Here is a 13,603-nt window from a genome sequence, read left to right on the forward strand (position 1 = left end):
TAAAAGTGCAGTCTCCACCCCTGTTTTCTTCTATTTCATGTTTGCACACCTGTCCCGCAACTAACTGTCCTACTGTATTTAACGACTCAGAAAGTGGTGGGACACAGAAGAGGAGGAGTTTTACCAGAAAGTGATCACGGTTGGCCAGAAAGTGGGTGTGTTTGGCAAATATAATGTATGTAGAGTGGGGCGTGGTTTGAACAGATCAGGGCGGGGATTTAGGCCCTCATTAGAGGCGGTCGAAGGATGCAAACGGTCACTCAGAAACTGGGCGGCCACTTGCATCCTGACCGGCTGCCTGTTTCAGTCGTTAGGCTGTGGGTTTTACACCCACAGCTCTAACGACCGCTAGGGTGATGGTCGCGATGGTCATAGACCATCGCGACCATCGGGGCTTACGACGAGACCCTAGGGTAGGGTCTCACTCGTCGTAAGCCACAGAGAGCTTCTGGCTCTGTCAGAGCCGGAAGCTCTCCACTGACATCACTAGTGATGTCAATGGGGCCTCCCCCAAACGGCAGGCGTTCCCATGGGAACGCCTCCGTTTGGGCTGCCACCCCGGCCCGCCCTCCAAACGGGGCGAGCTGTCAATCAACATCGACAGCTCGCCCCCTTTGGAAAGAGACCCGCTACGACCGGCGCTGTCGGTCGTAGCGGGTCTCACGCATGCGCACGAAGGAGCCGGCTCCCTCGTGCGCGTGCGCACTGGACAAACATCAAGGCGGCTGTGCGGTCGTAGACCGTACGGCCGCCTCTGAATGAAGCCCTTAATTTTTTTACCTGCATAAATGTTTATTTTCTGAAAGGAACTCTTCAAGCTTCCAAATGTATCCATTAGCCGGTGTAACACTCCGCACCCTCGTGGCCAATTGCTGTTACTTTGCAGCAGCAATAAAGGATAACAGGGAAGCTATGTATTAAGCCTTGGAGAGAGAGAAAGTGGACGGATATAAAGTACCAACCAATCAGCTCCTAAATGTCACTTTATAGGGTGTGTTTGAAAAATGTCAGGAGCTGATTGGTTGGTACTTTGGGCCTGATTCAGAGACGGACGCTCTGAAAGAGCGCTCGCGCTGAATCAGGGCGTTTTTGTTTTTTTTGGAGCGGCTTCCTGGCGAGCGGCCAGGATGATGGTCGCGATGGTCAAGACCATCGCGACCATCGGGCTTGCGACAAGACCCTTGTGATAGGGTCTCGTGGCTGCAAGCCCCAGAGAGCTTCTGGCTCTAATAGAGCCGGAAGCTCTCCCACTGACATCAATGGTGATGTCAGTGGGGCCGCCCACAAACGGCAGCTGTTCGCATGGGACCGCCTCCGTTTGTGAAGCCACCCCCCCGGCACGTCTACAAAATGGGGCGAGCTGTCGATCAACATCGACAGCCGCCCCTTTTGTAGTGAGCCACGGAGCGAGTGCTTTTTGCGCTCGCTCTGGGGCTCATGCCGCGCGTGCGCACTGGGCCACCATCAACCCGCTTGCGAGCGGGTCTGAATCAGGCCCTTTATCCCTTGTCTACTTTATCTCTCTCCAAGGCGTAGTACATAGACCTTGGAGAGAGATAAAGTGGATGGAGATAAAGTACCAACCAATCAGCTCCTGACATTTTTCAAACACAGCCTGTTATGTGACGGTTAGGAGCTGATTGGTTGATACTTTATCCGTCCACTTGATCTCTACCCAAGGCTTAGTACATAGGAGCTGATTCAGACCCGCTCGCTATGATGCGTTCGCTCGTTGCTGGCCAATTTTTGCAATCTGCGCATGCGTGTGCATTGCAGTGCGTGTGCGCGAACCAATTGCAAGAGATCGGGAAGCGTTTGCTCGCTGCGCATAGACAGCAAGTAGAGTGAGTGACAGGAGAAGCCGTTTGTAGGTGGTAACAGGGGCTGGCCATTAATAACGGAGGTGCGAACGCAGGCGTACCTGAGCGTCTTAACGCCGTTTAAAAGGTGTGCATAATTAACAGGCAGCATCATAGTACACGTCACCTGGTTGTATTTCACACTGAAGTGATCGCAGTGCTTGCGGCAGGGTAGAGTCAACCACAAGCGCTGCGATCGCATCCGATGGTACCCGATGTACCGATGGTTTTACACACTTCCTAGAGATGACGTGTGCAAGTGGGCGTCTTATAACAGGCTGGTGGGCGTCTGCATACACAAAGCGATCGCACGCCAAGACATAGCGGGCATGCTTATGACTTGCCGTGCGATCACCTGCCTTGCTGGGTGTGTTCTGGATTTGCCCCATAGACCCCAAAGTAAATTGCCCTTATAGTCTGGGAAGAGTGAATTTCTGGTATCATTTGTAGTTGGGCATAAACACGCAGTAAATTAAATATTGAGACTATTACAAAATATACTGATTAAAATACATGAACAGTTAACAAGGGATCTATCTATCAGTATGGCCACATCCGGCAGTGCCATTCATTTAGTGCTGTTGCTTCTCGCAGTGATACATATCGGGGTAACAGGGCTGCTCCCCAATTCCTAGCTGTCTGGCTACATGCAGAAGTATCTCTCTCCTCTTCTGTTAGGGTTAGGGTTAATGTGAAACGCGCATGCGTGTAGTCGTCTCATCTGTACATACATGTCAGCCATCTGTACATGCACATAGTTATTTAACCAAGCACGGAACCATCAACGCCGCAGAGATCCCCCATTTCCAAAAAGCTTTGCCTGGTTCTGGCATCCCATTAGACGTCAATGGGGATGGCGATGAGCGCCAGTAACCTGGTTACCACGGGAGAAGTCTCGGATTTCTCTGGGTTTTTCCCTTTGATTAATGGCATAATGCAGTCAAGGAGCCTTATTTGCTGGAAAATAGGTTCTTCACGGCTACATAAATAGACACTTAGGGGTAAATTTACTAAGATGGGAGTTCTATTAAGAAGTGATGTTGCCCATAGCAACCAGTCATATTCTACTTCTCATTTATCTAGCACGTTCCAGAAGATAATACCTGGAATCTGATTGGTTGCTAAGTGCAACATCACTTCTTAATAGAACTCCCATCTTAGTAAATTTACCCCGAAGAATTGTACCAGGCGCACAAAACAGCAGAAGTGGTTTTATTAATTTGTCCTTGTGTAGAGAATAATCAGAGATCCCTATGAGCGATACTGCAGGAAACCATATTCTAATATTTATAAGCCTCCATCTTTGTTTTACAGACCAGTTTTTTGCCATTGAGAAATACCAGTTCAGTCTGACCGCGGTGTTTCCGGAAGGCGTCAGCTGCCCACAGATCACTTATGAATTTTCTAAAGGTAACAAACGGAAATCTACTCTCATCTGAGAAGTAAATTCTGTTGCAATTTTATTTTCCATAAGTAAAAGTTTACTTGGTGTCGTGTCACTGTATGTACATTTTATCCTGGGGACACCTGATAGATGGCGGTAACAGGCATGAGCCCTCACCGTTATCCAGTCACTGAGCTCTTAGAAAACTAAAGGAGAATTATCACGTATGACTGTATTTGATTACTCTCCCAGAGACACCCTAGGCCTGATCCTGAATCGGACGCTGCGTCTTTTGCCGACATAGCTTCTGCGACTCTATGCAAATACCACTACAAGCCCCTCCCTGTTATATAGCCGTGCGTCTGCAAGTGCAAGGGCTGAGCCGCCCATTGTCAGCGTCTTTAGACGCTGTCTTACCGCTTGGCGCCTCTTTAGACACAGTCAACGCACCATTGAAACTTGCCCAGCCCCAATGCTAGGCGCAGATTCTCCGTCATAGTATGGCCTCCCATGTGAGCGATCAAGCGTCTAAGGACCTGATTCACTGTGGATCGCTATTACAATCGCAGCTGCGATTACGCACGCAGTTCAACTGCGATGATATGCTAATCCATTGCGATCGCTATGCCCCCGCAGCACTACATAGGGATGCCCACTTTACCTTACATACATCCGTAATGTTTAGCAAGACTGCAAAACCATCGGTATAATAGAGCACCATCGCAGCCTCACGCACACTTGCACAAGGTCTGACCTTACTCAGAAATTGCTAACTTCAGCACACGCTATGAGGCTCAGGCTGCGTAGGGAATCGCAGTGGCTAATTTATGCACGCCCCTGCAATGGCATTGAAACGCGCTGGAACGCCTGCGTTTCACCGACCCCCCTGTCACCACCCACAAACGGCACTTCCTGTCAATCACTCTACGATGGGTCTCCGTAGTTCCGATCGCAGTGGAGTACTCAATCGGCCGATTGCCTGCGTATTAGCAACTGCGATCCTCACTGAATCAGGCCCTAAGATCGCAACCAGTTCTATGACACGCCCGCGACACTCCCATAACTTAGTGCATCTGATCATCCACCTCCCAACCACCGCCCAGGAACGACCGGCACATTTCCAATACATTTCTAATACTGTGCGTCTCAATCGCAGCGTCACCCGCATGCACCGTACGAGTTTTTAGTGATTTACACGCATGCAAAGTATCACATAATCGCTCAACTCCGAGACCACCAGCACCGGGTGCGGTTCTTCATCAGGCTCTCTAATCAGCTGTGTCCAGGAAGCACACCCTGGGCTCGGCACACCTACAAAACAAGGACCAGTGGCGTATCTATAATGGGAGCAGTGTGTGCGGGACACACGGGCCCTGGGGTCCAGGGGGGCCCCGTACCCTACACCCTGCACCCATATATTATTTTAAACTCACCTGTCCGTCGCCCTGTGTCAGTGTCAGCGCTGCTCAGAACGCCGGAAAATGGCCACCGCGGCCATTTTTCCGTCGCTCTGCGCATGCACAGTAGACTCCGGGCACACATTAGTGCCCGGAGTCTACTAATGCTCTGGTGGCTGGCCAACTGCGTCAGTCGGCTGCCGGCCACCGGGGAGAGAGGAGGGGGACATTGTCCATAACAATAAGTCCCTCACAAAAGGATTTATGGGATGCACCAGTCCAGGTGGGGAGATTGCAGCTGCAACAAGGGTGAGCCTACAGTAGTATAAGCTGACTAGAGACTTTAGGAATGATGAGACAGATGATGTCCTTAAGCTTCCAAGCCTCAGCCGTACGGAAGGAGTCTAGAGCCGAATTGTGCCTTTAGGGATCCTACTTTCGTCAACAGACGTCAGAACTATGGATGATGGAACAACTGGATTGGGAATAGCCAATTTGGATACAAACATGACAAATAAAATTGCCAGCGGCACTGGAACCCAGTAGAGCCGGTAGAAAGACCTGAGCTAGTGCGGTAATCCAAAGTGAATGAAATGGAGTTGCCTTGGTATCTAGAAATTGATTGGAGAGTATGATATTGAGCCTTATGTTGCCTCTTCGACACCAGAATCGGGCTTTTCCCGAGCTCTTCGGACGGGATACTAGGAGATGGTCAGAGCCTCCATCTTGCGATTTATAGCAAACTGAGCATGCATTGCAGCCTCCATATGCTTTTCACTGATGGTTTTGATAGGTGTTTTTGGTAGCAACTTGGTGGCAGCGGGGCGTACACATGTAGGGGAAGTGTGTTGTGACCTATTCTGAGATGAGCCTATACAGAGGTCACGCCGATTGCAGTCGGATCTTCTGCACCAAGGGGTAGATGTAAATGCTGTTGGTAGTGACGACGGCTTCTTCCCGCACCTGCTAGACCGGGGGCGGATATCCGCATAGGATTTCTGATCGCAAAAGACGGACAGGATTGCGTCTGCGTTTCGTGCCATTCAGTATCAGTATGAGGCCCCCAGTGCACATTTCTCGTTGCCAAAAAATCAGGGAAACATTCGCATTAACAGCCATGTATCGCAAAATAAAATAGACAGTCACTTGTATACATGTAAAGTCGCAAATGCGTAGCACAAAAATAAAGCCTATTAAACAATTTAACACAATTACTCTTTGACACTAGTAGAGTACAGACATCGCACAATCTGGTGAACGACCGCACAATATGACGTTCACCAACCGCATCCAAATGCATGGCATCGTTCATCAAACTGACAGATCGAGCAGCATGTAGGCTCGATCTGTCGATGCGATGAATGACCCCAGCGGTAGCGAGCATGGTCGCTCCTAGTGGTTACACACTTATCGATGTGGACAACACGTCAGCCCGATCCACCAGATGGTGCGAGATATCGTCTAGTATGTACCCGCCTTTAGCAAAGAAATCCAGGGGGAAGTGTACCAAGTCTTGGAGAGAGATAAAGTGCAGAAGTTGCCAAAGGCAACCAATCAGCATCTAAATGTCATTTATCTAGCACAGTGCTTGAAGTGACAGAAGCTGATTGGTTGGGGCACCTTGTCCACTTCATCTCTCTCCAAGGCTCGGTACATCTCCCCCAGTGCGATAATAAATGTTACATCACTGTTTAGATTTCCTGGATGGGCCATTTGCTCATTTTCCGTTTGCTTTAGTTACAGGGGAAATGCGGAATAATGCAGGTTTTTATGTTATATTACCTGTGATTACTGCAACATCGTTTCTGCTGGCAATAACGCTCGCAATATCCCATCAAAGGTAATTTTTTTTTAAATTTAAAATAAAATGAAATGTAATAATCTCATATGGTGAACTGTATCGTCTTAACCCATCAATGACCACAGGTATTTAGTTGGTCAATAGCCGAACCCATTTCCACATACTTGCGTATCCCCATAGACTGCTTATCACACATGGGATCATCACAGAATTGTCCTACCTAATGCCAACGGAACCGGGAAATATAAATTATTATTCTGCTGCCGTAATTAAATAGCTGTTTACTGTTTGACATCCGTTACCTTTTTTATTTATTTTTTAAAGGAGACGTGGCCACGCCTACTGACATTAGGCCACACCTGAAAAAAAAATGACCGCCCTTACAAAGTGGGGCAGATATAATATGGGCAGAGGGATTTAGATTTGGGAAGCATGTGTGCAAACTCAAATGTAAACAGCAGTGGAAAAACAAAGCCAACATTTGTGGACTACGGCCCTGATTCAGAGCCGGACGCTCTGACAGAGCGCTCGCTCTGAATCAGGGCCGTTCTGATTACATTTTAGAGCGGCCTCCTGGCCGCTCGCTTAGCTGTGGGTTACCACCCACAGCTATAGCGAGCGGCCAAAATGATGGTCGCAATGGTTAAGACCATCGCGACCATCAGGCTTGCGATGAGACCCTTGCGGTAGGGTCTCATTGCTGCAAGCCCTGGAGTGCTTTTGGCTCTATCAGAGCCAAAAGCACTCCCACTGACATCACTAGTGATGTCAGTGGGGCCGGCCCCAGACGGTAGGCGTTCCCATGGGAACGCCTCTGTCTGGGCAGCCACGCACCCGGCACGCCCACCAAAGGGGACGTGCTGTCAATCACCATCGACAGCACGCCCCCTTTGGTGCGAGACACATAGCGACGGCTTGGCCGTCGTTATTCAGGTCTCGCGCATGCGCACGACGGAGCCGCCTCTGTCGTGCGCATGCGCACTTGGCTAACATCGACCTGCTTGGAACGCTCAGCGCTCGCGAGCGGGTCTGAATCAGGCCCTGCATGCAAAAGCAGCCAGTATTCACCCTGCATAATAAATTTATCCCCCCCCCTCCCCCTGCATTGCAAAATGTTTTTTGTTTTTTTTTGCTTTGCTCCCAACTGAGAATTAGCTTAATTGTCTGCTTGGATAGCTTAATAAGCTGTAAAGTTTAACGAAAAGAAATTTAGGGCCCCATTTACAAACTAAGGGAAATACCAGCGGGAATTTTCATTTAGTATCACTGTGATACAAACGAATTCCACTGGTATTTAGTAATACTTACCCCTCTGGCGAGGTCCCGCGAAGTCGAAATCCTCAGGGAGGTCCTCTGCTGGGCTGCTGGCAACCTAACGCTGCCAGTGACAGGGATCCAGGGTCATGCGTATGCGCGACGGTCCGTCTGCGCATGTTCATGACAGGGAGACCCGGCAGTGCCTGGAAGGCTTCGTCGAAGCTGGAAAGGCACCGCCGGGTCTCCATTGCCGGCAGTGGGGCCCGCATCGCTCTCTCCATCTTTTAGATGGCGAGATCGATGCTGTACAAACAGCGGTAATCTAAGATTACCGCTGTTTACTAAATACAGCAAGATGGTATAACCCCTTTAGCGAGCGCTAAAGGGGTTATATTTCGTTTGTAAATGGGGCCCATAAAGTGAAATTTGCTTTTAATAGGAAATATTGGGCCCCATTTACAAACGAAATATAACCCCTTTAGCACTCGCTAAAGGGGTTATACCATCTTGCTGTATTTAGTAAACAGCGGTAATCTTAGATTACCGCTGTTTGTACAGCGTCGCTCTCGCCATCTAAAAGATGGCGAGAGCGATGCGGGCCCCATTGCCGGCAATGGAGACCCGGCGGTGCCTTTCCAGCTTCAACGAAGCCTTCCAAGCACTGCCAGGTCTCCCTGTCATGAACATGCGCAGACGGACCGTCGCGCATGCGCATGACCCTGGAGCCCGTCGCTGGCAGCGTTAGGCTGCCAGCAGCCCAGCCGAGGACCTTGTCGAGGGCGAGGATTCTGCTGGACCTCGCCGGAGGGGTAAGTATTACTAAATACCAGTGGAATTTTCGTTTGTATCACAGTGATCCTAAACGAAAATTCCCGCTGGTATTTCCCTTCGTTTGTAAATGGGGCCCATTATACTTAATTGGGTAATAATTATTTCAAAGGAGCATCTGCGGGAATTAAGGTACGTATCCACTTAGCGATTAAACAGGCCGATTGCACGATAACGACATAGTTATTATTCAATCATTTGTTAATCGCTCGCAGATCGGCCATGTAAATGTCGAAAACGACCAGCAATGTGATCGCCCGCTGGCCGTTTTTGACATCTATCATTGCCCGAACATGCTGGTCAACCTGACGACGCCGTCAGGTTGCCCATGTTCGGGGATGATCGATGAGCCTACACTGAACGACTGAACGTTCAGTGTAGGCACATCACGGACTGTGAAACGATGGCACGATCACAATGTCGTAATCGTGTACTCGTTTCTATGTCTATTAGTGGATACGCGCCATTAGAGTTTATTTGCAGCTGTAATATAATAGGACCAAGGGAGACAGCAGTATCAGACAGCAGACCATGGGGGGCAGCAAAATACCAAGAAAGAACTGAAAAAATTCTCTTTTACAACCCTGCCAGTACCAGTAGATCTAACAATTACGGTGGCACAATTTGTGTTTCATATGCCAGAAGCAGTGAAATAAAAACGTTTCTTGATCTATGTAATATGGTAACCGGTTTGGCAGTCCCACTAGGCTCAGGCTGGCTATTAAATGACCAAGGGATCCTCCTGTTGGCTGCAAGTATGCAAGTAGCAGGGCTTGTACAAGAATATATGGGGGGGGATAAAAAACAAATTAAGGCCCTCATTCAGAGCCGTACGCTCTGAGCAGAGCGCACGCTCTGCATGAGGGCCGGGCTCCTTTTTCATGGAGCGTCCTCCTGGACGCTCGTATAGCTGTGGGTCACCACCCACAGGCTATACGAGCGTGCATTTTGATGGCCGCGATGGTCGTGACCATCGCGACCATCGAAATTGCGAGCCGGAGCCTGCGGTTGAGGTTTTCAACCGCAAGCTCCGGAGTGATTTTGGCTCTATCAGAGCCAAAATCACTCCCACTGACATCACTAGTGATGTCAGTGGGCCGGCTTCTGACGGGAGGCGTTCCCGTGGGAACGCCCCCGTCAGGGAGGCACGCCCCCGGCACGCCCACCAAAGGGGGCGTGCTGTCAATCAACATTGACAGCACGCCCCCTTTGATCGGACACAACGAGCGAAGGAAAGTCCTTCGTGTCTGGCGCATGCGCACGACGGAGCTCCCTCCGTCGTGCGCATGCTCAGTGCAGACCATCGACCCACTTGCGAGCGTACAGCCGCTCGCGAGTGGGTCTGAATCAGGCCCTAAGTCAACAGTTCATTATTGTGTATTTTATATAAAAAATTATTTATTACAGAAATTATATATTTGTCCATTATTATTTTCAACACGGTCTGTTGCGTGTGTTACAGAATGAAAAAAATGTTCTGGAAAGACGTGCCAAACCCCAAATACTGTTCTTGGGCCCAGGGAGTCAACTTTGAAAAGGTTAGTGTGTTCAGGTAAATGAAGTCCAATCTGTGTGTGTTTGGGTACGATTCTAATGACAGACAGCGGACAGGCCACAATTTATCACATCCGCAGTCACATCTCATAGTCTAAATGCTTACCAAAATCAGATTATGGCATTAAACATAAGATAAATCATCCATCATCGGCATTCTGTGCAACATTTCTCTAATCTAGTTATCACACTAGGTATAAGACCAGCTATCAGTTTCCTAGCATTACTGGGCTTACATAGGAGTAAGTAATTGCTTTTTTTGTCCAGCCAGATACATTAGAAAACCTTTTTAAGAAGCATCGTGAACACCTGGCGCACAATTTTCCATTAATCTTAGAACCTGAAGACACCTTTGAAAATCTGAATACTGGCAAAGGCTGGGAGAAGGAGAAGGAAGACGTAGACAACATCTCAATAGTTGACCGGCTGACGAACGATCACGTCTTGGCCTGTGCTACCAGCCATTTTAGCAGCAGTTGCACCTATGCAGTTGAATCCGAGGGTTCCATGTACAGAGGGACCACCTCCCCATCCATGGTCAAATATGCAACAATCATAAGTAACCCTCAGCCAACCAAGCAGTGTATGAGTAAGAGGAAAATGAGTGTCAGCTCCTGTGACGGATGTTTCTTGAGAAATAGTTCAATCGTCATTGGGAATCTAGATGATGAAAAACAGACGTTTCTTATAATGGCGGGATTACAGACAAAGGAACCCGGCAAAAAGTCTTCGAACTCTGTTGTGTCTTCCGAGGGTTTTTCCGAACCGTCGGACCAAGAGGAAAGTTTTGAAGGGGACATCTTGGAGAGGAATGTCTACTACGTGGGGCTGGATGCTATCCAAAATAGCGGGCAGGACAGCTATTTCTCTGAAACTCCCTTGGTGACCTACCACTTTCAGGAAAATATATCATACCAAGAGGTGGACTTTAGAAATGACAAGTCTTCCGAATTCATAGATGTTGATTACGTCCATCGATGTTTGGCGAAAAAGTCCTTACTCTCTTATATGCCGCAGTTCCAGATACAATCTACAAATGATGCAGAGATGTTTGATATTTGCTCTTGATACATTTCCTGTGATGAAGTTTCCATATTTATCATGCAATGTATGAGCATAAGATGAATGTGAAAGGACCTAAAATGTAAAATGAATAAGGAATATGGAATAAGTACCATAACCAGGGGTTGGGACATGATTAGCTGCTTGGTATGTTTCTTATTGTGATAAAAAGCACACTTACATACATGTTAATATGGAATAATTTGCACCTTCCGAGCATCATACTGTCCTGGGATAAGCACTCACAAAAACATATGAAGTTGCTTAAAATACAGATCTCCACAACAACGACAGCAACTGGCCAGTCGGTATGATTCAGATATAGCCATGAAGATATACCATGTAAGCTGATATAACAAGTACATCCGCAACTCTACAGCTGTGATTATACTGTGGCAGAGCACGGACTGATATGAGTAGAAAATATAGTATTGTATAAAGGGACTGATTCAGCAAGGAACTCACGAATGCAGACGCACGCATTCAGACGATGGTTTTACTCTGTGCATGCGTATGCATCGTAGTGTGCGTGTGCGTACCGGCCAGTGCGATGGAGTATGCATATGCAGGGAGTTCGCAGTCCCAGGGACAAGTGATTGACAGGAAGTGCCATTTGTGGGTGGTGACGGGGGAGTGGTCGAGCAAACGCAAGCATGCCTGTGCGTTTGGACGGCGTTTCAGGGGCGTGCATAATTAAGCCCTTATGGCGGTGGGCGCAGCCTGAGGTCTAGTTGCACACAGGAAGTATCGCTATGTGTGCTGGAGGGTCAGGTCAACCACTATAGTGCGTATGGGTCCGATGGTTCTCCATGTTACCAATCTTTCCGCTGTCTTGTCATGCGTATGCATTCATTAGCATATTCTCGCAGCAGCCGGGTGCGTGCGTCTGCACCCATGCATTCCCTGCTGAATCAGGCCCAAAGTGTGAAACTATTTTTGAACATGTGCCATTCATACCATTTAGATAAATATTATATTTTTGTGACATGACAATTGCAAAGTTATGATAAATACATTTATGAAAATCATTCAGTGTGTTGTTATGCTGGTTTTATTATTTTGTGTCTATACCTATATCTTGTATATTTATAAGATTGTGTTGTGTCTATACCTATATATTTTATATTTATTATTTTGTGTCTTTACCTATATATTGTAGATTTATTATTTTCTGTCTTTACCTATATTTAGTATATTCATTATTTTGTGTCTATTCCTATATCTTGGATATTTAGTGGATTTATTATTTTGTGTCTATACCTATATCTTGTAGATTTATTATTTTCTGTCTATACCATTTATTAGATTATGTTGTGTCTATACCTACTGTATTTCTTGTATATTTATTATTTCATGTCTTATATATTTTATATTAATTTGTGTCTTTACCTATATTTTGTAGATTATTTCATGTCTTATATATTATATAGTTATTATTTTGTGTATTTACCTATATGTTGTAGATTTATTAGATGTATTATATTGTGCCTTAACTATATCATGTATATTTATTAGATTTATTATTTTTTGTATTTACCTATATTTTGTATATTTAGTAAATTTATTATTTTGTGTCTATACCTGTATCTTGTAGATTTATTAGATTTATTATTTTGTCTATACCTATATCTTGTAGATTTATATTTCATGTCTTATATATTTTATATTTATTATTTTGTGTCTTTACCTATATCTTGTAGATTTAATATTTCATGTCTTATATATTTTATATTTATTATTTTGTGTTTTTACCTATATCTTGTAGATTTATTAAATGTATTATATTGTGTCTTTGTATCATGTATATTTATTAGATTTATTATTTTGTGTATTTACCTATGTCCTGTTGATTTATTATTTTGTGTATTTACCTATATCTTGTATATTTAGTTGATTTATTATTTTGTGTCTATACCTATATCTTGTAGATTTATTATTTTGTGACTTTACCTATATCTTGTATATTTGTTAGATTTATTATTTTGTGTCTTTACCTATATTTTGTAGTTATTAGATTTATTGTTGTGTCTATACCTACATCTTGTAGATGTATTCTTTTCTGTCTTTACCTATATCTTATAGATTTATTAGATTAAGTTGTGTTTATACTTATATCTTGTAGATTTATTATTTCATGTCTTTACTTATATCTTTTATAATCATTATTTTGTTTCTTTATCTATATCTTGTAGATTTATTTTGTGTCTTTACCTATATCTTGTAGATTTATTAGATTTATTATTTTGTCTTTACCTATTTCTTGTAGATTAATTATTTTGTGTTTATATCTATATCTTGTAGTTTTATATTTTTTTTGTCTATACCTATATCTTGTAGATTTATAATTTTTTTTCTCTATACTTATATTTTGTAGCATTATTATTTTGTGTCTATACCTATATCTTGTAGAGTTATTGTTTTGTGTCTATACCTATACCTTGTAGAATAAATATAGGTGGGG

At 45.5% G+C, this 13,603-nt stretch overlaps 1 protein-coding gene across 1 annotated transcript in view; it reads left to right on the forward strand.

Moving 5' to 3' along the window:
• The window catches only part of LEPR (leptin receptor), a 100,285-nt gene extending 88,015 nt beyond the window's left edge, over positions 1-12,270 (forward strand). The window contains exons 16-19 of the mRNA XM_088442373.1: positions 3,174-3,269; positions 6,378-6,480; positions 9,989-10,064; positions 10,348-12,270. Of these exons, the coding sequence (XP_088298499.1) occupies positions 3,174-3,269; positions 6,378-6,480; positions 9,989-10,064; positions 10,348-11,148 (1,076 nt within the window). The 3' untranslated portion in view covers positions 11,149-12,270. The remainder of the gene's footprint in view (positions 1-3,173; positions 3,270-6,377; positions 6,481-9,988; positions 10,065-10,347) is intronic.
• The last annotated feature ends 1,333 nt before the right edge of the window (positions 12,271-13,603 follow it).

The sequence above is a fragment of the Taudactylus pleione genome, unplaced genomic scaffold (genome assembly GCF_031769625.1).
Source record: "Taudactylus pleione unplaced genomic scaffold, aTauple2 ptg000310l, whole genome shotgun sequence".
Classification (NCBI taxonomy): domain Eukaryota; kingdom Metazoa; phylum Chordata; class Amphibia; order Anura; family Myobatrachidae; genus Taudactylus; species Taudactylus pleione.